We start from the raw sequence: 27,290 nt of genomic DNA, 5'->3' as shown, positions 1-27,290 counted from the left end.
ACTCTGAAAACCTATAAGAAAAAAAATGGGCTGTTGAAAGCAGGAAACAGTCACAACACTGTTAACCATATTTTTAGGAAGTGAAAGCTACTATAATAATTTATAATTAACTGAATTATATTTATAATAATGAATGGTATATTTAATATTGTACTCTGTGATGTTTTGGCTGCGATGTAACTGATTTCATGCTAATATTGCTAGTTATGTTAAGCCCTAAAGCGTAATATTTTTTTTTTGGATAATCTTAAACTACTGATACATATCTGGAGAGGTTACGTATGTGATGGGTTCATAGACCTTTTTTTCTAAAAGAAATTTTACTTTAGCTTCATTTATAAAATGACATTGACTTTTATTAATTTCTAAAATGAAAATAAATATAAAATTTATTGAGTTTAAGCTAACAAAATAGACTAAAGGGAAATGAATAAAACTACACAACAAATAAGTACACTTTACGTACTTTCTAAACAAAAAAATAATTTATTCTATATTTCTTTTAAATTTTCAACTGCATGAGAAATAAGTTACTTTCTGAACTTTATAAAATTTAATGAATTGAAAATAATAATAAATAATATCATATTACACATACACATTTAATCTTATTAATCTCAAAAATATTTATCAATATGAAAAATTGAACATTTTTTTTAAAAGTGCAATATGTCATGGATATTAAAACTCATATGAAGAGTTTACATGCTCTCCCTTGACATTTTTTTACCAATCCACACTTTGTTTATAATGCACATGAACTTGACCTACTGTAAAAGATAATTAACAAAATTTATTTTGCAGCAGGTTTATCATGCCCACCTTACAGCACCAGCTATAAGTCTCCTAAATGCAGTTAAACAATTCCAGGTCAGAAAGAGGTAAGTAGGCAAGATACCCATTTTTTTAGAATATGTAATAAATATTTAATATCATTAAAATGTAAACTTCCATAAAATCACTCAATTCTAATATTCACATCTACACCAGTAATACAAAATCAAGAAAATAAATTAAGATATTAAAATAACTTGTAACAATAAATTTGTTTTTGTTGAAATAAGGTTAGTTTTGCACTGGGATTGAAAATTTTCACTGTTCTACTACCTACAGCAGATCATTATTTTACTCTCTTGTTAATAGTATAGTATTCTATTTTATATGAACCACAACCTTAAAAATACTCCATTAGAATGAAACAAGTCTCTTTCATCAAATAAAAATTTGCAGTTATGGTTTTAATAACCTGAAATTTTGCCTAAAATAATCATTATTTATTTTCTTGTTTTATTGTATATTAATATATACTGCTTATGACTGAACAGCCTAGAGAATTAACTGGTTATTATCATTGTTGTTATGACAATTATAAACCAATTTAATATTATATTTAATGACAAATTATATTTAAGATTTACGGATTGCACTGAATTGAATGGATGAATCTGGGACAAGTTCATTGACTTTCTTGGTATGGTAGTATATAGTTATAAATTCAGAACAATGTCAATTTAAAATTAAGAAATAAGAATATATACATGTGCACACATGCATGCATGAGTACAAGATATAACAAAAAAATCTGAAACTAGATCTATAAAAAAGTAGTAGATTTAAATTTAGCTATTCCTTTCTGATGTGAGCCCTTTTGTAGTGAAACAAAGCTCCCAGAGGTTTTTCTTCTGTGCTAGAATACTCTAGGAATTATTGTTAAGCAAAAAAAGCTTTTTTTGTGACTTATCTCTTGAACAGTGTGTCCAAGTATTTCAGCTTCACCTTCATCATGGGTATGATTAGGAAGTCACAAGGAGCCAAATCTTCAGTTTGAGAGGCACAAGAGATAAGAGTGACGATCATATTATTGCAGCCATAAAAATCATATTTTTTGTAAGTTATGAGGGTAAGAATGTTGTAGTGTTGTAGCACCCAATTTTCATTGGACCACGATTCAGGTTGTACTAAACAGTTCTATCAGATATTTTCGAATGTAAAGCTCAACAATAATGATCTATCCTTGGGGATGAATGCATGTACTGAATGTTTCTGGAGGGTCTCTTTACCTTTCTTCATCATCCAGTAATTTCTGCCGTTTTTGAAGTTTGGGTGCCTCTCAAAGCACTTTATTTGACTTGAAAAGTAATACTTCAAAAATGTTATCACACAAAAGGTTTCATTAGGAATAAAATAAAACTTTCTTCTGCTAAAAACTGTGTTTATTAATTTTATTTTAAATGTCTTTTTGCTATTCAATTACGGTAGTATAGTTAAATGAGGCTTAGTTATTACTAAATGCGTTTCAAGACTTGTAATTTAAAAATTAAAGACATTCATGTTCTTTTGATCTGATTTATTTATTTTTGTCAGTTCTTTCTGAACTGTTACAGAATTCGAAGGGATCCATCAATGGCTGTTGCTAATCCTCCTTCACCCCCACCCCCTCGTGGTGACAAAGATGCAAGGTTAGTACCCACATTAAATATATTTTTATGCACAGTATTAATATGTTTGTATATTTTTAGTTCTACATGTGGTTTATTTTGTAATTTTGTACATTTGCACCTGTAAGATTGACTGCCTAAGCACAATTTTGATTTGTAAAAACATTTAAACCAGTATTATAAAGTACACAGTCTTCATGTTGAAAAACTGCCATCTATTTTTAGAGTACTTGGAGTAAATTATTAAAATAATTTTTATACTTCCACAATTTATTTTGCAAACACAATCAATAGCTTTTTAATAAACTGCTAAATTGATTTTCTTAAATTAAAAATTCAAATAAATTAAAAAAACAGTAAAAACACACTTTGACATTCATTTTCTCTGCTTCCAGATTAAAAGAAGCAGAGAGGTTGGATGATCAAATCAGGCAAACTTTCTTATACAGATGTCGAATTCTTGAATCAAATGAATATACCCTTGAGTGCACTGATCCGGATATATTAGACTTGGAAACTCAAGTATAAATACTGAGTGTTTATTTGTTGATTCTTGCTCAGATCAACTGTTTACAGTGAAAAAAACCTGATGTTTAGGTCAGAGCACACTCAGGAGGTTGTTATAGATTTTTTTTTATTGTTATTGTTGTTTACTGATACTGTTATTGTTATGGTCATTATATAGTTTTGTAGTTTATTAAAAACATTTTAGTATAACATTTCATACCAAGTACATTTTATTACACAAACAAATAAGAAATATGCAATATTTTTTTATATAAAAAATTTTCAATTACTCTAGAAGATGCTAGTTAATCATGTGGCCTAGACATTATACTTTGTTATATAGAAATCATACAAGATTAAATGGTTCCTTTAATATGCTTTCAACTTTAAAATAAATATATAAGTTTTTTGTAATTTGAATTTATATTTTGTATCTTATTTCAAACATTTTTTTGTGTTTCCATATTCCCCAGTATATTGTATATATTAGTGAGTTGTATCATTAATTTGAAAATTGAATATCTGAAATTAAACTAGGGTAATACAAAAGTTCAGCAGCATATTTATGTATAATTCTTAATTTCTGTTTGTTTTTTAAATTTTCTTATTTAATATAATTTGTTTATTTTAAGAAAATTAGTATTGTTAAATGCTATGTAGTGATGATAGAAATATTATTTATAAAAACCAAATTTTTAAAAAGCTTCTGAATTTATTTTTATTGCAATAACATTATTTTATAAATATTATAAAAAATAATAAATTTAAAAAAATCAAGTTTGATAATAAAATCTCTCACTTTTGTCACTTTTAGGGATGAGTTACAAAATCTTTAAAAGATTATGGTAATAAAATGAGGTTTATGAAATGTCACTGAATTAAAAGAAAAGTTAAATTCTTTGTCTTACTTTAATATCTTTTTTTTAATTTTCTAAATCTTTTCTTATTTTTATTTTACTAAATAGATAAATTCTATTATTTCAGGAGGGAAGGGAAGGTTCAATTTTTTTAGGATTGATATCACTACATAACATAATAAGAGATGCTTAACTGTTCAAAATAAAAAAAAAGAAATATTAATATTAAAATAAAATTTATAATCATACTAGCTATAAATTTAATTTTCATTGTTCATTTGTATCATTATTGATTATTCTAATTATTGCATTTACAAATTTTAGAACATAACTTGTATTTTTGCTACTGTTGGTAGTAATTCAGGAATGTAAATGTTAAAAGAATTCCAAATAATTTGTAACAATAAAGAAACATTTATTTCTGTATCAAATAATTGGTAAGTCCTATTCATAAAAGTCTTCTGAAAAATTTGTTAAACACATGTTTAATTGTACAATCATGTAACTAAAAATTGAAAAATATTTTTTGATAGCAACCAATGAAACATACACAAATCTCTTCTTCAGTTAGTTCATTTTTTGTTATAATTTGTAAATTGCGCATAATTTAAAACAAATTATTTTTTTTCCTGGATGCACAGTGAAGTGTTGTCATCAGCACTCAGACACAATAATCATATAGTAAAAAAATAAATATAAAACATATTATAGGCATCAATCTTGACCAACGAATCTACACAGTTTTAATTATAAGAACTTATATTATTTTTCTCTTTTTTCTTTTTATTGAAGCATGTGTATTAAAAATTAGTTAATTCAGGAGAATTTTGTGTAGGAAATATTAAATTCTTTGATTATAATACACCTAAATTGTAAATTTAACATATTATTTCACAAATTTCTTTAGCATTTTATAAATTTAATTTGAAAGTTCAGTATTTTTTACACAAAGGTTCCAAAAATATTATTGAAAAGTGTTCTTAAAATAAAAATATACAACAAATTTTGTCTAAAAGAAAAGTGTATCTGATATAATAAAGATATCATTCTATTAAATTTTAATTTTTTTAATAGATAACATTATTAGATATTTCATACCATAAATATTGATTTACACTGATGGACTGTTATTGGCCATTAACTTTGTTTTTCTTCGATAGTCTATGTTGAATATTATACAAAATTATTAATCTTAAATGAGAAACTGAGTTTAAATTAATAGTATTTTTTTTTTTTTACTGACCTCAAAATCGTTTGCTGATACTGCAGCCATTCTCAGTGATGCTAGCTTGACAGTTCTTCATTATGATTCTAAGTTATTGTTGAGAGTTTTTTTTAGTCAGGAAGACATGTAACAAACTGTCAAGATTGTTCAGTAGTTGCCATGTTTATAACTTTTTTCTATGATGTGCTTGGGAAGTGTCAACTCTATGTTACTATGAGAGCCAATTAACTTTTTGTTGTTTTTAAGCTGGCAATATCAGTACAATTTTAAATTTACTGCAGTTTTGCAAATTAATTCAAAAGTCTCTGAGATATTGAATTTATTTGGTCACTAAGTTCTGAGTGATTTTTTTTGTTTAAATTTTTGTCCTGATCTACAATCAGTTGAACTTATTAAATTTGGTTATCTCTGCTTTTCTTTTATTTATTTTCTGCAATACAAATTCAATGAATATATTATTATATTCATTTATAAGTTTCATATTTTATAGTATTGAATTATTCTACATGGTACTTATGTCACATGAAGATCATGTAAACAATGCGAATGAATTTTTAACTACATCCAGTATCTATGAGTCTTCTTCAATCAGAAAATTCCAACTGTAACTTCAACTAGAACTGCAGCATGAAAAAACAATATTTTATGTACAAATGTGCATTTAACTTATGCAGTCAACTGACAAGTTATTCAGTCTAGTTTATATGATGATGTCAATAACCATCACTGAATATTTGAGTCAACAAATGTTTTGTTATGTCCATATTCTAGATACACTATTTTTTTCCTTGTTCCTTCATGAATATTTTCAGAATATATTGGGTACTAGTTGTACAGTTCGTAACAAGGTAGCCACAATTTTTGTTGTGATTTTGTGGTGGTAAATTTAAAATTAACTGTAATCTGGCAAACATTTTAGTATTTTGTGGACTTATTTTTTTTAAATATATGCACATACACTTTATAATCTAGTTTTCATAATAGATGACTCACAACCTACTTCAAAAGACTTCCTGGCATTAATTTTTACTTAAAAATTAGAGTTATTTTCTTTAAAATAAGATTTTTCTATGATATCTCACATTATTACACTGGCAGAATGTTGTATTTTATGATAAACATAATTCTTCATTTTAAATAATTACTTTAGATATTAATTATTTAGTTTTTGTAGTTAATTATATTTTTAAATGATATTAGACAAATTTTATAGTGAGTATGCTTCATTATAATGATATCGGTAAATGTGCAAGTCCTCATGCTGTCAATTTATATCATTCATATTTAATATATTAAATAATTGTAAATTAGATGTGGGATTAAAAAAATGTTACCATACTTCAATTTATGCCAAATTTCTAGCTGGTTCAGATTTTATGTGCAATTTCTGACATTAATTATTGATAGATAAAAGAAGTTTTCTCCACAGAGCACAATAAATATATTTATATTATTTTGAGTCTGCTAAAAGAGCTATATAACAGCTGAATGGAAACATTACAGACATTTTGTACTTAAGACATCAGAACTCTGACATATTGTGCTATATTTCTCACTATTATTAGCATACTGGGTAATTCTTACATTGAAAAAAGAACAGTACTGAAATAACCATAATAGAAGTAGAATTTCTGATTTGGCAAAATGGTTAAGTTTAAGTTGGGTTTGGTTTATGATTAAAAATTAATAATTTGGAATAATGATGTGCATTGATGATTATTTAGATGTAGTAAATATGGTTAGGCATTTTATTAAAGTCAATATGACGTTAATAAATTAAACACTAGTATTATGATCATATTGATTAAATAAGGAATAGCTTAATGTTTTAGCCAAAAGATTTATTCAAAAAATAAAGACTGTGCTATTCTTATTAATTATTTTTTATTGGTAAATTGTTTTTTATAGTGGTAAGATGCAAGTAATACCCAACATATGTAGCAGAAATATCTGATGCATTTATAAATTAAGTAGAGACATAAATTTTTACTAATGAAATCTTACTAGTATTCTATAAAGCAGAATTATCATGGATCGAAAATAGGTTACTATTTCTTAAAAATTATATTACCATATAAGATCCATATATGGGTTTACATATGTTACCAGAACCAAACTCAATATTATTTTATGCATTTCCTGAAGAATGCTTATAATCTCATGTGTGTGTGTGTGTATGTGTTTTTTCAAAGTAATTTGTGTTGTTTTATGTGTAACAATTTTTAATACAAAGAATGTGCAGCTGAAATGTGAGAAGTGGATGGTATAATCTTCAAATCCTGAAATATTGTATTGTTTAAAAATTAAACAGCTCTGCTCATACAAGCTGTATGTGCTGTAATCCTGTTTTGATGAAACCATAAACATTCTCAATTACATATATCTTGGTTTTCAAGGCATAAAAGCAGTTTAATTTGTCTGTGCAGTAATAAACATTCACCGTTACTCTTTTCTATCAGGATTTTCAAGAAGGCCTAGTATTCAGTACGTTTATAAAGTACATTGAATAGAGTTAATTTCAGACAAGATAAAGAAAAATGAAAGAATTTTTTAATAAATAATTATTGGGAATTCTGTTGGTTATCTGAACCATTAAGATAAAAGTGTTTAGCAAATATTTTTGATAGATTCAAAGGTGAAGCATATTTCACAGTGGAGCTCCTTAGGCTTGAGTAGATGCATTTACCGCTTAAGTAATAGATCTTTCTATATGATCAAATCTAGAATGATCTTGGGGCTTTTTGTCTGTCAGAGTATCTTCTCAAAATGTTTATACATATATAAGAATAGTGTTGTAAAGTGATGGAGAAATCTATTATTGAACTCCCTATAAAAAATTCTTGCTGAGGTTCCACAACAGAATTTTTTACAATAAATAGTGGGACAGTTGCATTGCAATTGCACATAGGACAAATTTCCAAGTGAACTAAACTCCCAGGGTAGTGGGGCAGTTGATATTACATCATGAAGGGAAGGACATGTAGTGTGGTATCATATATTGCAAACTTGAAAATAATTTTTTTTTTAATGAAGCAAATTGAAGAACTAATATATTTTTAGAATTCTAGCTGTTAATGAATAGTAATTTCTACTATTTCATTCAGCTGTCTCATGAAGTTTCTATACTCCACTACTCTACAGTGAACTGTAATTTTATTCTTGTAAATCATTTATTTTCACTGAATAATATGAATAAAATTTGCATCAATTAATTTATAAAATCAAATTCTATTGAAAATTTATTGAAGTTAAAAGCTATTGAGCAGATACTGTATTAAATATTTGTTAGAAAAATTAATATAACTACATACCAGTACATTAATATCTTTGTATTGAGAATGTGCAAAACTACACTAATTTTAACACAAATAAAGGAAAATAATCCTATTATCATTTTTTTTTAAAATTATTTTTTAGTATCAAGACAAATTTTTATCACAAAGTTAAATGCTGCATTAGAGGATGTAATCTGATCAATATATAATGTGTACATGGGTGTTTGAAAAAGATCATTGTAATACACATTTTTTTTCTCTGAAAAATCATTTTTCTATCTTTAACTCCTGGATAAGAAATCTATAATAAATACTGTTAATTGTACATTATGACAAAGTTTACTTTGTAAACATGTAGATGTTTAGTGGTTCAACGGGGTTGTATCTGGATTGCCGGTATTACTAGTACAGTAGAGAGGATAGAACTCTGTTGCAGGCCATCACAGCAGGCAAGGTTACATTAAAATTTCAGACATACAAACTAAAAGTTGTATAATCCTCATATTGACTGTGTTAATAATGCAGATGAAACTTCATCTAAAGACTATGATGATACAGACCACTTTCAGTGGGAATGCACCTCTTAATTTAGTCACAGATTAGAAAGAAATTCTTTTCCTTTCTGTCATAATAACGTTTTACATTATAAGAGTATAAATAAATAAAAAACCAGCATATAAAAACAATTAAAACCATAAGAACTAAAAAAATCCAAAAATAAAATTAAAAACAAAAGTGATAGATACATGAGTATTGCATAGATTGTATGTTTAACTTGCTCACATGTGAGCATTTGCATTGGTGTAAAGGGTAGCATACAGAGTGAACATAGATTATTCAGTGCATTTTTGGATTAATAGAAAATGAACAAAACAATGTATGTTATTTTTTTTCAAATAGTAATATAGGTACTAGAGTTACTGATGACCTTGAAGTAACACGCCAGTGTGATGTAACAATAGGGGAGATAGTTAATCCCAATTAACTATCTTTATTGGCTATTGTGCAGGAGGAAGCAATGTGCATTCTATGGTTTCATGAAAGCAGATCTGTTATTACTGTTCATAATAACAGACATTATTTTCATTTAGAGTGGTAATCCTCCTAATAAACAATGTTTTAACATTGGTATCAGCAGTTTAAGGTATGGAAGTGTAGTACACAAAATAAAATGCTGGCAGACCTTCCTTTTCTGAAGAAGTTGTGGATTGAGTAAGGGAAAATTTTCAGAGAAGCCTGGATGAATTGATTCATCATGTGAGTTTAGAACTGGGAATACTGCAGTCAACAATTGTGAAGGTTCTACACAAGCACCTAAAACTACATGCATACAAAATTCAGTCGGTGCAGTCGGACTGAACTCTGGTGCAGTCGGTGCAATAAACCACATCATTGCAATCTTGTTGTGTTCATTCTTGTTAAAGTGAACAAAGATAATGGTCTTTTAGAAAAAGTAATCCTCTGACAAAGCTACCTTCCATGTTTCTGGTCATGTTAATCGTCATAATTGTCAGATTTGGGAGTAATAGCCATCATACCATTTGACAAACACAACAGGATAGCCTGAAAATTAACATTCGGTATGCCTTGACTGCTCAGATCATTTTTCTTCACCGAGCCAATGTTTACTAGTGTTTGTTATCTAGACATGTTACAGGAGTATGCAGTACCACAAACTGAATCCAATGTTTACTTCCAACAAGTTTGCAAAACAGCACATTAGGTACTACTTACATGAACAATTTTCTCAAAGTTGGATTGGCTGTGATGGACCGATTCCCAGCCACCTCAGAACCCTAATATTACATCACTTGATTTATTTCTTTCTTTGGGTGTTTGTCAGAAACAGGGTGTGCACAGCAAAGATTGTCAATATCAATGATCTAAAAAGAATTGAAGGTGTAATTAATGGAATAACTCCAGATTTTCTTTGTAATATGTGGCATGAATTGAATATCATCTAGACATTTCATGCACCACAAAAGGTGCTCATGGATAAACTGTGTGAAGTTAATAAGTGTTGCAAACAGAATTGTTTGAAATACCCAGTTAATAACATTGCTTTGTTATTTTTTATTAACACCTAAAGTGTAATAAATAATTTATCACTGTGTATAACCCCAACACCAACATTTTGCTGAAACAATCCCCTGTCAGTCTAGCACCTAGTTACATTTTGTTTGTCAACTGTAATAAGTTAACTTTAATATACTTAACTAAAAATGACAACTAGAATGACACAATAACAATTCTAAAATAACATAATAATTTTAGTAAAGCAATGATAAAATGTAATGAAATGCGAGGTACGATCAGAAAATAAGTTATACCCCCTCTATGAAGCAAACATGCACTTATAAGACAATTTTTTTCTATTGAACAAAAAACTACATATTTTTATCTATTTTTCGATATTATCACGAAGTTTTTCTAAACACTTTAAATTCCTTGACAAGTTTTTCAATTCCACTCTTATAAAAATTTTGCCTAATTTCCTTCAACCATTTAAGAGTTGCTTCCTTCAGTTTATCACCATTAGTGAAACACTTCCCTCCCAGGTCTCGCTTGAAAGGACGAAAGAAATGTTAGTCGCAGAGTGCTAGATCAGGGCTGTAAGGCGGATGGGATCACACTCCCCACTTGAATTTTTGTAGTAATTTCTTTGTCACATGAGCTGAATGAGGAATAGCGTTGTCGCGAAGAAAAACAACCCCATCGCTCAATCTTACCGGTCTTCGATCTTTAATGGTTTACGCAATTTTTTTAAAGTCACACAATAAGAGTCGGCATTGGTTGTTGTTCCTTGGGGGAATCGAAAAAGACTGTCATCATAACCTTTCGAACATGTGGGGAAGTTTTCACTTTTTTTGGCTGCGGCGAATTTTTGTGCCTACATTCATGTGATGCTCGTTTAGTCTCAGAAATGTAATGAAGCACCTAGCTCTCATTCCCTGTGATGATTTGTTTCAAAAACTGTGAACCAGTCCTGGAATAAGTTGAAGACAAGAAACAGCAGATGCAAAACGTTGATGTTGTGGTTGTTGGTCAACAAACGTGGCACCCATCGTGCACATACCTTACGGTAACCAAGCTGATCGTGAATAATTGCAAGCACACTACCATTACTGACGTTCTGTTCATTTGCAGTCTTTTTAATTTTAATGCGCCGATTACTCAAGATCATTTCATTCACACGTTCCGTGTCCACACATTTACCCGTCGTTTGTGCAGTTGAAGGACGCCCAGCACGCAGTTCATCACTCAGATTTGTTCTTCCGTTTCTTAATATTGGCATCATTTTGTGATCATGGGGCATGACATTGCATTCTCACCGTATACATCAACAATTTGGCGATGAATTTCACAATTGTAATTTTTTGCAGAAAAAAATCGGACTACTGAACGCACTTCTATGTTGGACGAAACCTCTAGAGGACACACCATATTGATAACGAGACTACACACACATACTGCTGAATGTCGTACAGAATTGTTGCTGGGGAAGCGTGAAGACAACAAACCAGTACTGCCACAACTAGACATTAATATATCCCTTTAAGTTCAAGAACACGGCAAGGGTGTAACTTAGTTTTTGATCCACCTCTCATAGATACATGTGGAAGACTACAACTAACTGAAACAGTTCTTTTATTTCAGCATTTTATAAAATCACATTAAAAGTTTATTATTATTTTATTTTGCCTTTAAAAAAAATTTACGTAATTATGTAATGATGATAGTTGATTTAAGTAATTATTTCACAGATTTATCAACAACATTTTTTGATGATATTAATATAAAAAAATTTTTTCTCTTTATAAAGTAGCTGATTAAAAGTTGATTGTTTTTAAAAATCAAAAAAGTCACTCAAGTTTGCCCTAAGCTGAGATGGTTGTTTAGGGTTAGTTGCATTATTTTCAGAAAAATACATTCAATTAAATATCTGATAAATAATAAATACATCAGTTATCAAATATATTGTCAATTGTTCAAAAGCTTATCCATGTGAATCTGCTGCTATTTAACATTCTGCTATATAGATAGTATTTCTTTTTATTTAGAAGGCAGCACTTTATTACATGTTGTAGATACCTAACTGAATATAATGTATGTTTTTTTTTGTCTAATCCAAGAGTAAAATAATCAGCTTTATATATGTTCAATGCCATTACTATAATGATTGTAGGTGATCTGTCATTAGTAACAAGTTTCATTAGTAACTTGAAAAAAAAAAAAATAGTGGTTTTCAACAATAATAGACACTGATTGTCAAGTTTAGTGGGGAAATTTAGGAGCTAATCCTCCTTCATTCTATTGCCTTCAGTCTGGCATGTGTATGGTTATATACCAACATTCTAAGTCCAGCAAAATACAGTTACATCTAGCTTTAGTAGTGAGAAATCTTCCCTTTGTTCACCACAGGTACTGGCTATGTATTAAACATCATTACTTTCAGAGATAGTAACTCTGGTTGGTGCCTCTTAAACCTCAGATGCTTCATGTGATTTACAGCCATAAGAAACATTGGTTCAGATAATGTAAAGTAACAAATTAATATATCTCTTTTGCTGTGAAACAATGCTTTTAATATCCAGATATTACGTTAAAGAATACTAATTGGTAAAAGAAATTATTTGTGAAAATATATATATATATATATATATATATACTCACCTATGAATGGTATACATATAAAAAAAATGACCTATTGGTAATAACAGTGATGAACTAATGAAAAGTTTCACTATCTCAGCTTTTGATGTGTCCATTTTATGAACTGTAAGCCCTCCATTCAGGTTTTTCCATTTGATACTTATATAGGCAAATTATAATTCTTATAATATCCTGAACTTTGTATTTTAATTTCTTAATTTTTTCAGCTTTCTACTTTGTTCAAGACTGATTTTCTTTAGAATATAATTGGTATAACTTGTGTATATCAAAGATGGCACTTTTACTTTTAAACTCCCATAAGTTGTAATTTTGTTCCTTTATTTTGTTGCAGATAACAAATAGTTTAATTTAATGAATAATTACTCTGATGAACTAGATTGTTAAGTATTCTAATGATCGTATTTAAGTTGACTAATCCATCTTTTTAATAGAATTGTTCAAAATAAAGCTTTTAAATTTTTATTTTTCACATTGAAACATAAAAAATATGTTATTAAAACATAAAAAATTTGATAAGAAAGAAAATTCTCTATAAGTTTCAATATGGACTGATAGTATGAATATGTTATATACCATGTTGTGCCTCAATCTAATGGTTCAACAAATGTAGTAGCTGTCAAAACTTTAGAACATTAGATATTAGTCTAATCCTGTTATAATAAATAAATAATTTTTGTTAAAGTTTTATCAAAATATGAAGAAGCAGTTTTTATTTATCTTGATTCATTAATTATGTATTTAATACAATATACTAAATTATACAAAATATGTTTATTTTTAATAGAATAACTATATACTAATATAGCAAAATGTAGTTAATATTTGTCTTCAGGCCAACTTCATTTTGTATAATGAAAACATTTATAAAACTATAAACTATTAGCAGCCTACAGTTGTTTTATAGTAAAAAAAAGCTTTGTATTATAACATTTTATTAATGTTCTATATTGCCTTTTGTAGTTTTAGAAAGTTAATGTTGTTTTATATATATATTTTTTTATATAAAATAAAATTACTTACAAAAAAGCAACTGCAATAATTATATTGTTTATACGGATTATGCTTAGAATTTGATGTCTATAAAGTGTGGGTTTATTCCTTATTTCTTTAATTGTATGTATAAAATGAAATTGTATATTAATTTTATGCTTGTTAACAGAATTATACAATAAAATATAACTATTTATTTTATATTATTTTTTGTATGAATTGTTTGTATTTTTAACCAACCAGCAAAAGGTTTTGTTTAATTCCCAGAAAAGTATTTTAGTATGTTAATTTATTGTTTCCATTAAAGTAAATTTAAATAGTTATTGATGATTATATACATATATGTATATGTATATTAACAATACAATTGGCTCAGTAAACGAAACATACTAAGTCATATGTCTGTAATATAAAGTTCGGTGCTAACATCTTTTCCATAAAGTTATAAGAGTAATTTACAGGTATAATATTAAAATTTGTTCATGTAACATTTTCAGTCACAAAACACTTAAAAGAATACTAAATGAAACAAAAAATCTGACTAATTTATGAATCAAAGATCTCTTACTCTATTGGAAGATTTATAAACAAATTCAGTATGTTTTGTTACATTTCTTTACAAACATCGATCTAAACCGTCTAATAAGTGAACTTCACGATCATGAAATACTTCTCCAGATAGTGATGGTTATTTATTTATTATTATTATTTTCTTTTTTAGCACTAAGATCTTGAACATGCTGCATACATTAACATTGGAATCTCTGAATAAAAATCAGCTAGTTTTCTCTTGTAGGCAGCTAGTTTTTCATCTAGATTAAATAGTCTAATTGCTAATTAAACATCTAATTGCAAGATAGAATTGAACATGATAGAAACATGTATACCTAAAAACAAACTATTTTATTTGCATCAATCAACAAGATTAGTATTTTTGTACTTTGTCAAGTTTTATCCTGTGTCAGGTTAGTTTTAGTTTTAGAGATATTAAATTACATTTAACTTACAATTAATTATTAGAATTAAAGAAAACCATTTTACAATGTTTTAAGAGTAAATTTTAGGAATGCTTTAGGAAAAGCATAAAAAAGAGTCAAAAACTTAAATCTAGAATGAAATACTATCAAAATATTACATAGTAAAATTATACATATTATTGTATAGAAACTGTCACCAACACCACCATCACACCACACACAATAATATCTTAATAATTTACTTAAAGAGTAACGCAAGAGGAAAGTAATTCATTGATTCATCAATGCATTCAATTGCATGCATTATCTGCTTAAAATGTCACTAATAGTCTTTTAAAAATATTTCATTTCTACATTCTTTTGTTCTGTTTGAAAGTTTGTAGCTCCCTATAGAATGGGTTCTTTGCTATAAAATATGTTGTTCTAGGTGAGTATTGCTCATATTTCTAATAGTGTAATAACATATATTTTCATTATTTTTAATGGTTTAAAATTTAATAAACATAAAGGTTTTATAAAAACACAAATTTTGAATCATCTAAGTCTGATGTTTTAAAAAATGGCTAATATTAGTCTATAAATTTCATATTTAACAAAGCTCTAAAAACAATTTTCTGAATTTAAAAAGTTCATTGTAAATTCCAACATGATGAGACAAGCCATTCCACTAAACTGAATACCTTTAACAAATACTAAAATTAATTTATTATTTTCCAGTATAAAGATTTCTTTTATAGTATATATCTGTATAGGTGCTATTTTACCTCATCAGTAATCAACTTAGCTACTTTAATTATTTAAATAAAATGGAGTGAGAAATTTACCTTTAACTTAATTTTCCAGTGGATGTTGTATTCTGTTATATCTACCTTTATCATTTTGTATAATGTATTGGCATGTAATAAATCAATCACTTTAAAATTAGATTCTTTCCTTTGAGGGCCTTATAAATTAAGCAGGCATGACTTGAGATAAGCTAGGGCTAATGTGACCAAGAAACATCATCTTTTCATCATCATATGAATAAATCCTAAAACACATTTGACTAAGGCATAAAACTGATGAACCCTGAATTTGGACATAAGTCTCATTAAGAAGTGTTTTTAGACTGATGATTTTACATAAAAATGAATAATTAATATTTTGTGAGCTAATCATTGTAAGATATGATATGTCATATTAAATCATGATATGATTTACTTGGTGGAAATGACTATTTATCTTTCAGAAAGTATTTTTATTATATAAAAGATGTTCATACTAGAATTTACAGTTAATTATCAAGAGGAATACTACTCTGAGAAGAAAAGCAACTGTTCATTTTCATGTTAATTAACATTCAGAAATACATGGATATCTATATCCATGTGATATAGATATGAAAAACAATATATGAAATTATCAACATTCTACCAATAATTTCTTTACACCTTACAAAGAGTTTTACTTAGATGAGTATTTTTGTTTCAAAGAATTATTAATAAAATTTTTCAGAAAGCGAAAATCATCTCAGGACAATATTAATTAATCTTAGGCAATTTTATTATTAAAAAAATAAGAAATGGTAAGTATACTTTACCTAGAGCTGAACTGCTTTTAACTAGAATTTATGTGACGTATTTCATATTTTATGGTGTTTTCTTTCCTTGCCTACATTCTGCATACAATAATTCTATATCATTAGTTCAGTCTTTTGGTAAATACTTAAGGCAATACTTTTAGTTTAAAATTGGAGTTAATCCCAAATGTTTATGGTAGAAAGTTTTATTACTGAAATAATTTAAAAAAATTTTTAATTTTAGTGTGTTCACCATGAAGAGAGTTGATTGTGATTATTTTTTGTTCACGTATTAGCTGTCATTGATAAATTAAAAATTTGAAAAAATGACTTTACAGTGCTTGTGTGGTATTTTTAAATAAATCAATAAAAATAAATATTAATATTAATCATTTTACTATTTAAAATAACTGCTGTTGTAGATCTTACATTTCATAAATAAAAATAATATATGAAAATATTTGTTGCACATTTGGTCTGAACAGTTATAATTACTTTCCTACTCTTTATAGTAACGGTGAATTAACATCTTATTTTAAGTGTAACATATATATGAAACCTGAAAAGATTTACTATCTAAAATTACTTTTAATAAAAATAAACTACTTATATGGCTAAATACTTCTTTTAGGTGTCAACAGTGGATGGTAGTAAGCAATTTGAAATGAGGTAATAGCCAAATATCACAACCATTCTTAATAGTAGCAAGCACCTCATGCCAAACTTACTATAGAAAGTGAGGAATAAAGAGTGCTCTACTGCTTTCTTCTGCACAAATATTCTGCTGCACATCAGCACTATACTGTGAGTAAATAGTGGGCAATGCCCTCTAAAATTCAGGATATTCAGCCTTGTACGTAATGCTTTAACTGTTCACCATTTAGACTAGCTGTTTAAATAAAATCATAACTCTCAGATATTGTACAATCATCACAGCCAAAAGAAAGACTGGAGTAGATAATATAAAGCAACAAATTTTTGTAGAACATTTTTTACAGGAAACAATGCGTTATTATTCACTGCTTCCACTCAGTGGAAAAATGTTTCTTAACAATAATTAAACAAAAAATTAAGTTTTACTTGGTCACACTTAAAAAAAATTGTTTAAAGAAATGTTCATGAAGTGATGTTATTTTAGTTAATTTTAATTCAGATAATTTATTTACATATACATATTTTTATTAAGATTATATGAAATAGATTTAGCAATATATAAAAAATTCACCTTCTCTTTAATAAATTCATATAATTATTTTCATAAGAATACAACTAAAACATTTTAACAATATTTCTTATTACTGAAAGTAGTTTTGAGAATGGAGGTACTCTAAAATGCATCAACTACAAATGTTAGAGTGGCAATGCTAGGGTGGGCAGAAAAAACACTCAAATAAAGAATATACCATCAAATGTGACATTACTTTACTTACACACTGTCAACTTTGTATGTTTTGCTTCTTGATGATATTATTGCTGCTATTGGAAGTGGAGACCAATCTTAAGGGCATTTCTTTCATAATGATTATTGTTTACTACTAAATCATCTAATTTTGCTTAATTCTTTGTGTAATTTGTAGCAGAAAATCTAATAATTCCCAGTCAGATAAGAAATGTTAAAACCTGCACAAAGCTTGAATCCAAAAATATGGAAGTCACCTTTTTTCACTCATAATGAAGGGCCTATCATTTTATGATGATGGGTTGCTGCATATATTGCAGGAATTGGTGGTTAAATTTTTAGACAATACTTCTGTTCTCTGTCATGAGGAGCCAACCTTATAAGGTAATCTTTTATATAACAATGTTACTAGGGTATCTCTTGAATTATGCATGTTTATTAATGAGAAGTAAGACTTTTCTCAAATATCCTACTCCGAATTTGCAACAGATAGGGCATCTTTATGTTTTTGAGTATTTTTTTCAGGTCTTGTGTAGAATATTTACATCAAATCTTAGTGTATTTCCTATAGGTCCCCTTAAAAGCTATTGTTCTGGGCATAACTGAGTTAAGACCATAAACAGGCTTTGTGTCTGTAAAGCTGATCCTCTTTTAGTAAGCATATTGCTCTTTCTCTACTATCTATGGTTTACTATTTCAACACTCAAGGTGATCCCATTCTATTGAAGGATGAGAGAGTAAGCAAATGTTGTAGTGCTCCAACACATACTATTAGCCACTCAAAAATGAATGTAGCATTTAAGATCTATCAAATTATAGTGTAAGTAAAGATAAAATTACTTTGATGGTCCTCTCACTACCCTGATTATTACAACTTAAAATTGGATAGATTTCAGATGGAAAACTATGGCATATTTACCCAGGTTTAATCACAAGCAAAAAATCATTCTATTGCACTCTCTCTTTATCTTTCTCTCACACCAGTTTGGATTTTTAACTGTTAAAATCATTATCAGGCGATTTCTTAATATTTCTTATCTCATAAATGTAACCTTTAAGCACAACAGCAGTTATAATACTATAATTACTCCTTTAGATATTCTCATGTACAAATGTTTCCAAATTCAATCCTAAGTATTTCTAATCCAGATGTTTCCTCAAACTTTTCCTTTACTCTGTTGCTGTTCCATGTTATCCAAACTGCTTATTTTTCCCAGACAGCTTTTTTCTAAATAATTGACATCATCTGAAATTTACATTCTAGTGTTATTTAGGTGATGATTTTCATCCACGAATTTCATTCTAAGAAAATCTGCCCTAGCTATCTCTATTCTTTGTTTCACGTCTTTATCAAGATCCAGCTGGATGGTGATGTAGCAGTCAAAATACTTGAAGGACTCTTCTATTTGATGACCACTGACATATAGACTAGCATCAGGATGTTTTTCATGGCTGAATACCATGAATTTAGTATCTAATTGTATTGGATACATTGTATTGGATTTTGGCATATCTAATTGTATTGTTAACCTCTCCATTCCCTCTTACCACAGTATACTGTCCATGTAAAGCTTCCTTAAAGACTTTGTCGAAGTACAGATTGAATAGTAGAGGGAAGAGAATATAATCCTGTCTTACACTACACTGAATATCACATTCGGTACTTGTTTTGTCTCCAAATCTTACTTTCGCCTTCTGCTGCCAATACAAATTCTTAACAATTTGGATGTCTTGCTGTCAATATTTATCTTCTGAACAGTGAAGACATTGTTCACAGTTTCGTACACTTTCTCCTAATCCTGCCACAGATCACACAAAGGAAGACCTTCAATGTGTGATTCATAAGACTGATCAGAAGATAATCCCTGCAGTAATTAGCTCTTTGCTTTTTGAGTACAATAATGAAAATAGACTCAAGCCAATTTTCTGGGTTGACTCCTGCTGAGTACATTAAGTTGAAGAAATTTACCAGAAATTCTATACAGTCATTTTCAAACACTTTGAGAAGTTCCATGGGTATGCTGTCTGGCCCTGTAGCCTTCCTTGTTTTATGTAATTTAATAGCATGTAATATCTTAGATCTCAGAATGTCAACACCTTCTACCACCTGTAAATCTTCCTCCGATATGTCAGCTCTGTCATACTGAAATTTTTCAGCCAAATAAGATGTCCAGAACTGGCTAATCTCCAGTTTTTAAAAAATAATTCTGTCTGACCAGTAAAAAATGACCAGTGAAAATAGTTCTCTCTGACCAGTGTTCTGTCTGCCCATAAAAAAAAAAATGAATTGAACATAACATTGATCAAACATGACAATTGACCACAAAATAAGTTCCCTAACCATTTCAAAGCAGCCATTTACAGTGCCATGGACAAGGTCACCAAATAAATTCTGTAAAAAGTTTTGTAAGCAAAACCATATACAGTATTAAAAGAGTAAGAATATTATTATTATACTGGTCTTTTTTCAATATTTGATAATAGTTTCTCATGTTGATGAATTTTATTTGAATGTATTCTAATAACATGCCTATAAATAATTTAAATATAAATTAAACACAACTTAAGTAAATTATAAATGTTAATACTTGTTTATAAAACAGAAATGTTTACAGAACATTTCCAGCTACAAAACCTCTTTATCAGTTAATCACAAAGTTTCATTTTTTTACTAAAAGAAATTTCTGATGTCTGTTATTGTATTAATTCACTGATTAAAATAGTAATGCCTATAATTAAAATAAGCCTATGATTATTAATTATTATGGTTTGTAGTATTTAATAAAATAGTAATATATTTCTGGAAAAAATACTTTGAAAATGTATGTGACCCAACTATATAAGTAGAAGTAATACAAATATTTTTTTTGAAGTCAGATAACTTAATGAAGATATAAGTAAGTATGGGGCAAAATGCTTAGAAAAAGATATTTTCAAAGATATTAATTTTGCATAATTAATAGTTTGTCAAGTAAAATAATGTTTGCTTTAACTAGTTTTTACTTACTATTACTGAATAGTAATATTGGAATTACAATTTTCTTCATTTGCCTTCAAATTTACATCATCTCTTGGTGTATATATATAGAAGCTGTATTACATACATACATATAAATATATATATATTTATAAAATCAATACTTATAAGATCCATATTCCTCTGTACCAATATATTCTATCTTTTATAATCAAAAACCAACTTGAATAACCCAAGTACAGAATTACAAAGTAAATGAAATGACTCTTACCTTATTTATCTTTTCTTTATTCCAATAGCACTTTTGTGGGATCCCGCCTCATCAGTTTTATATAAATTACATAAAATTACATATCAAATCATAACAATTTTTTTTTTTTTAGAAAAAAATTAAAAGATTAATATATTAAAGCTGAAATTACTATCATGTATAGAAAACATGAAGTCAATTAAATAAAATAATTACATAAATATAAATTTGGTATCAATTAAGAATTAAAAATTAAAATTAACTTTTTAATAAACTTTAATTTATTAAAATTTAATAAACTTTTTAATTAACATTGTATATATAATACTTGTAAAACAGGAATAACTTAATTTCACATATATTTTCACATTTAAACCTCTTCTCTCTTACTACCACAGTAGAGTTGTCACAATGTTTAACCAACATTGAATTAATGAAAAATAGCACACTGCGGTTTCAATGAAATTGCAAAATACTAATTTCATTTACTAGTAACTGACTAAATGAAGACTGAAGTCATGAAAATGGATGACTTAATTTATTTCATACACATGCTTTTCAGAATCAACCACTCTACTCATAATTATCATTTAAAGAAGATTAAGAATTATTGATTTAATTAATTTTTATATACTGCATATTATCCATGGTATAATATTTTAAAAACTGAACAACAAGCATTGGTGAGGACGATAGAAACAAAAGTGAAGAAATGAATACTATGAAGATAAGACTTGTACAATAGAAGTTTGAGTTGTATATATAACAAAAATACCCCAATCAATATAATAATATTTTCATTTATAGCATTTTTATAGAAGCAAATTTTAAATATTTGTTGCTTCTTTCATAAGCCAGTGAATTTCTTTTTTCAGTCACCAGAAATGATGCACATTAAGTAAATGAGTTGATCGATGAGATGAAAATTCCATTCATTCGTCTGATAAATGAAAATTTTCTTCCATTAGGAAAATGAATATTTCAATGAGCTATTGTAAGCTTTAATAGAGGATTTTAGCCATTATTTAACTGATCCTAATAGTCATCGGAATAAAAAAAATTAAATGCTAATTGAAGTGAAAGAATAGAACAGCTCATGGAAATGTGCTGTGTATGTTGGTTAGAAGCCACACAAACATTGACTGACCAGCTTATCATCACTTTTAAAGGAAAATTAACACATGATCGATAGAACAGCTCATGGAAATATGCTGTGTATGTTGGTTAGAAGCCACACAAACATTGACTGACCAGTTTATCATCACTTTTAAAGAAAATTAACACATGATCTATAAAACAAAAAGTATCTACTAGTTTACAGGGAAAGAATGAGCAAATAAATTAAATAGATAAGGTAAAACATTTTGAAGAGATAACTGTTCAGTTAATAAGTGACTTAAATGTCATGTGCGTTTGCATCACCTAATATCGAAGAAGAGATTCTTATTTTTCTTTTTTTATGTATTACAACAAAATTCACTATTTTCAAGGGCTGTTATGAGTATGGATTAAAAGTTGATTAGAAGCTTATTTTAATTTTTACTGAATGAGATCAATGACAACTGAACAAAATTCCTGCATTCTTTCATACAGTGCATTAATTCACTGTTGCTGCACTGATATTTAGTCTAACAAAACTTTGTAAAATCTGATTCAGAATTTGTAAACTAGGTGCAAAAATTTGCACGAAGAAGGTAACAATATTGGGTAAATAATTATATTTACCCAATATTTTTTTTATAATGAATATAAGTAATATTGGGTAAATTAGAGTGAGCACTCACTCTATACCCAATATCAATTGAATAACGTTAAATTATTTGTTATAGTTTTTAAAAAAAAAATTAATCACTCATCTTTAAGGTATGAGAGAAATAAATTAATTTCAATTCCTTTTATTCAAAATCAGTCAATCTTGAAACACTTAGGTCAAGTGAGGGAAGTTTTATTGAGTATGAATTTTTATATATTTTATATTTCACATCAAAACCATCAAAATTAAAAGAAGTCAGAATACCTACTAACGCTAAGTGCAATGCTTATGAAGAGCTCATATACGCTCATGAACACATTAATGAATTATTATATAATGAACTACGCAACTGAAATAACATTAATTTTTATATGTTATGAACTTATTTATATATTCTACCCACTACAGCAGCTGAGTCTTAATGTCAAATAACTGTAACACTAAAGTTCTAAAAGTAACGTATATTTATCCACTATGCTAGAGCAAGAAATAGAAAATTTTGGTTGTTGGATATTTATACTTAATCAGTATTTAGGAACATATCTATAATACGTGTTCCAAGGAATGAAAAATACTCTTCCCGGTTATATATGAGTTTGTAAAGTTTTTTTCTCCAAGGTAAAACAAGTTTTTTTTTTATTTTGAAAAAAGAACGACTACATTTATCACTAAATGCTAAGTTTGACAGTTACTAAGCACACAGTTGGTTTATTTGTTTGTTGTTATTTCTATTTATGATACTATATTTAAATTTTTGCAATTTTTCATGATGAATAATGGAATACATTTTCAAAAAAAAATTACTTTTTGCTAATTGTATTATGCAGAATTATGTAATGAAATGTAAGTTATATTGCATGCATTATTTTATATTTATAATTTTTTAAATAATTCAAATATAGACTTTATTTAATTATTGATATCAATATTAATAAATGAAATCACCTTATAAGTCAGTAATAAAATAGAACTTAACAATTGAGAGATATCTTTCAATTTTTAGGTCATTTTTAATTTACTATAGTTTTATTAATATTATTACAGAGTAATGTATCACTTGTAGAGATGATATACGGCTCACATCATCTGAATTTCAATGGGCTTGGAGTGCTGTTAGGCAATTTTATATTTTATTGGTGAAGGCCTTCACTTCGCTTCTCACTTCTCTTAGTAAACTTGGCATAGAAAGTTGATTTTCTTGAAAGTGGCTATAAAATTTTAGGAGTGATCTGTGACTTGTGGTCACTTACAATCATTACTGTAATGGAACTTAACATATATTAATAATTAAATGTTAAAATGATCTAAGAATTGGAAAAGGTTGCCTCTCTCTTGTTACATATAGGTGGCTCAATTTATATATCTATATTATTTTACTGAAATTAGTCTTTTTAAGATTCATATCATTCCTCTGTACTGTTAATTTATTTAATAGAATCTAAATATATATACATAGATTTGTTTGCCATACGTTAAGAATTATGTAAAAGTATCAAGGAGATTTTTTTTATTTCATAGTTATTAATGTTGTAGCTAAATTGTACAGTGTACATTTCTTAAAGAAATCGATAGACAGTATTTCTGTGATAGAAATTTATCTTCTTCTTCTTCTTTTTAGATTATTAGAAGTTCATCTAGTGAATAGAAGTTAGATTAGTTATTAAAGGGCATTTTAGTGTGTAATACTACTGTTTATTTTTTTTTTTTTTTTATAAAAAATCACATTTTGAGTTGAAATGTGACCTCATATGTTAATTTTTATGTTTTTGTGTAAAAAAATATATGGATTTGTTAATTTTAGGAGCAAAATAAATAGTATGTCCAGTTGTAAAAAGAAAAAAGTAATATTTAAATTATTTATTTCAAATATTAAAATTTTAATGATACTTTTAAATTCATGGAAATTGTTTTCAAAAAGATCTTTACGAAGTTGATTATGAGGTACTATCAATAACCCTACTGATGAGTGATGTGATTAGTCCAAAAAGATCTTAAGAACAAAATTTCCATGTCATTTTAAATGAGTCTGATCATTCTTAATACTAAAGAAAAATGTTATCCTGTTTGTCATGCTGATCAATAAAATTATAATATTTACAGTCTTATTATAGATAAATACTTGTAATATTTTGCTACTAAATTATTAGAAACTCCATTGACTTCAGTATTTCATAGTTATGATCATTCTGTATTGTTTAAATAATATAAATATATATATATATATATATATATATATATTCATAAAATGTATATTAATGCTAGCTCAATTCTCATGTTAGTGATCAGTATTATTTTAAAATGATAGGCAATTTAGTTACAGTAGATAGTTCTGCATTATCATTACCTAAGTTAATCTACAATAAATAGAATTTAGTTATTTTTTTTTTTAGCTTATTAGTTTCAAATAATAAATAGGTGCAATATTTTTCCTTTAATTGTATACAATATGTAATTACTGTAATATGTAATTACTGTAATATGTAATATGCAATTAAACGCGCGCGCGCGCACACACACACACTAGAGAATATGTTTAAAAAGTTTGAAATATCAGGAATCTTTTATATTAGATTATTTAAGAAATAATTGAACAAGGGGAGAATTAAATTAATGAAAAGTTACATACTATTTTCATATATAGGATCATAAATTTTTATGTCAATGTGTGTGTGTGTGTGTTACATCATATATATATATATAAAATATTTGATCTTGAAATCTTGAAATATGAGGTGTGTTTCAATCAAAATAAATTTTAATGTATACAGAGTGATTTCAAATTTCACGGCAATCTCTCGGGAGATGATGCAAAAATAAAGAAAAAGGTTAATATAAATATTGGTCAGAACGCGATTAGTTAGCGAGTTTAGGCTCACGAAACATTTAGCCCTTCTTTCAAATACAGTACAAATTGAGGAGTAAATTTGGTGCTTACTTATGGTTTTTGATCTAAGAAAGTGAATAAATGTGGTCCTAGACTTCTGTCTGACTTAGGTTTTAAGAAAAACGGGGTAAAAAACGAAAACGTTTTGTCGGAAAATACACTTTCTTAGGTTAAAATAACTTTGTAAATTTACCAATAAACAAGTAAAGATTTCTAGATTACTTTGTAGAGAATTTGATTCTGAGAAAGTTGATGTAAATAACCCAGTTAGCAGGGATTCGTCGAGATGACCTATACATTAAACAGAATGGCAGCTACACTGAGGAACTGCTTTGAAAAAATGTTTGCAGCTTTATCAAGTAACCCTATTTTGATATTTAATAATTAAATTTAAAAAACAAAACAAAAGTATGTGAGTTTTATTTAGATCTATTTTTTATTCAATTTTTTCTGTTATTGATAAATGTTCTATTTGTATTCATTTACATTTTGTTGTTCAAACATCAAATATTGATTAAAATTGGTCTTTCAAATCGTATCACTTTTCCGACCCAGTTTGTGTGCTCTGTTTCTAATTAAAGTTGAATTTCTCAAACCTTTGTTTAATTTTAATAAATATTTTTGCATCAATTTTCTCAGAATCAAATTCTCTACAAAGTTATCTAGAAATTTTTATTCTAGTCTAATTCAATATAATAGACTAATAGTCTATTATAATAGTCTAATTCAATTTTTTAGATCAAAATCCATAAGGAAGCACCAAATTTACTCCTCGATTTGTGCCCCAAGAAATTTAGTAACCTACGGTTTAATTTCATTGAGGGAACAGAACGAAGGGCTAAATGTTTCGCGAGCCGAAACTCGCTAGCGAACCGCGTTCTGACCAATATTTATAAGATTTTTGTTTCTTATTTTTGACTACAGGAACATCTCCCGACAGAGTGCCGTGCAATTTTGAATCACTCGGTGTACATATTAAAATTTCTTCTTTTACACCCTTATTCCCTCACTATCTGAAATTGGATCTACTAAATTAATTCAATCCGTTAAATTAATAGAAATCCGTCCGTGGATATAAGAATATAAATTTTAATTTACATTCATTTCTAAACAGCTACATTTTTATATTCAGAGATTTGACAGGATAGCCGATATAAAAAAAACATTATCTTAATTAGATTCACATCAAAACCATATTATATATTATACATAAATAGTTTAAGAAAACTAATATTTCTTATAGAAAAATTTAGAAGTTGTATTTTGTTTATAAACCACGCTTGCAAAAAATGTAAAAAAAATTGTATTGATTTCACTGCATGAAAATATCTTTGTTGGTTTTAATGTTTGTTATTTAAATCATGCACTAGACACTAGCCTACTATTTAATTTAAATCACTTTGAATTTTCTTGGAATTTGCAGTAGATTTTGCATTTTTCTCACTAGTTTTTTTTTGGTATGCATTTACATTTTTTACTGTGTACATATTTAATTCTATATTGCGTTTATTCTGCGTAGAATGGAT

General features: G+C 27.5%; 1 protein-coding gene across 2 annotated transcripts in view; it reads left to right on the top strand.

The window, feature by feature from the left end:
• Slob (Slowpoke binding protein) overlaps nucleotides 1-27,290 on the top strand; it is a 115,124-nt gene that overhangs the window by 68,306 nt on the left and 19,528 nt on the right. Inside the window, exons 8-10 of one of the 2 annotated variants that reach the window (XM_075354849.1) lie at nucleotides 805-881; nucleotides 2,385-2,459; nucleotides 11,686-11,987. In XM_075354849.1, coding sequence (XP_075210964.1) covers nucleotides 805-881; nucleotides 2,385-2,459; nucleotides 11,686-11,704 — 171 coding nt within the window. In that variant the 3' untranslated portion in view covers nucleotides 11,705-11,987. Of the gene's footprint in view, nucleotides 1-804; nucleotides 882-2,384; nucleotides 2,460-11,685; nucleotides 11,988-27,290 lie in introns of those variants that run through there. The other variant, XM_075354847.1, reaches the window with a different exon arrangement.

This window comes from Lycorma delicatula, chromosome 1 (assembly GCF_047948215.1).
Source record: "Lycorma delicatula isolate Av1 chromosome 1, ASM4794821v1, whole genome shotgun sequence".
In the NCBI taxonomy this organism is placed as follows: Eukaryota; Metazoa; Arthropoda; class Insecta; order Hemiptera; family Fulgoridae; genus Lycorma; species Lycorma delicatula.
The sequence above is the reverse complement of the archived record's forward strand: the minus strand, read 5'-3'. Positions and strand labels throughout refer to the sequence as shown.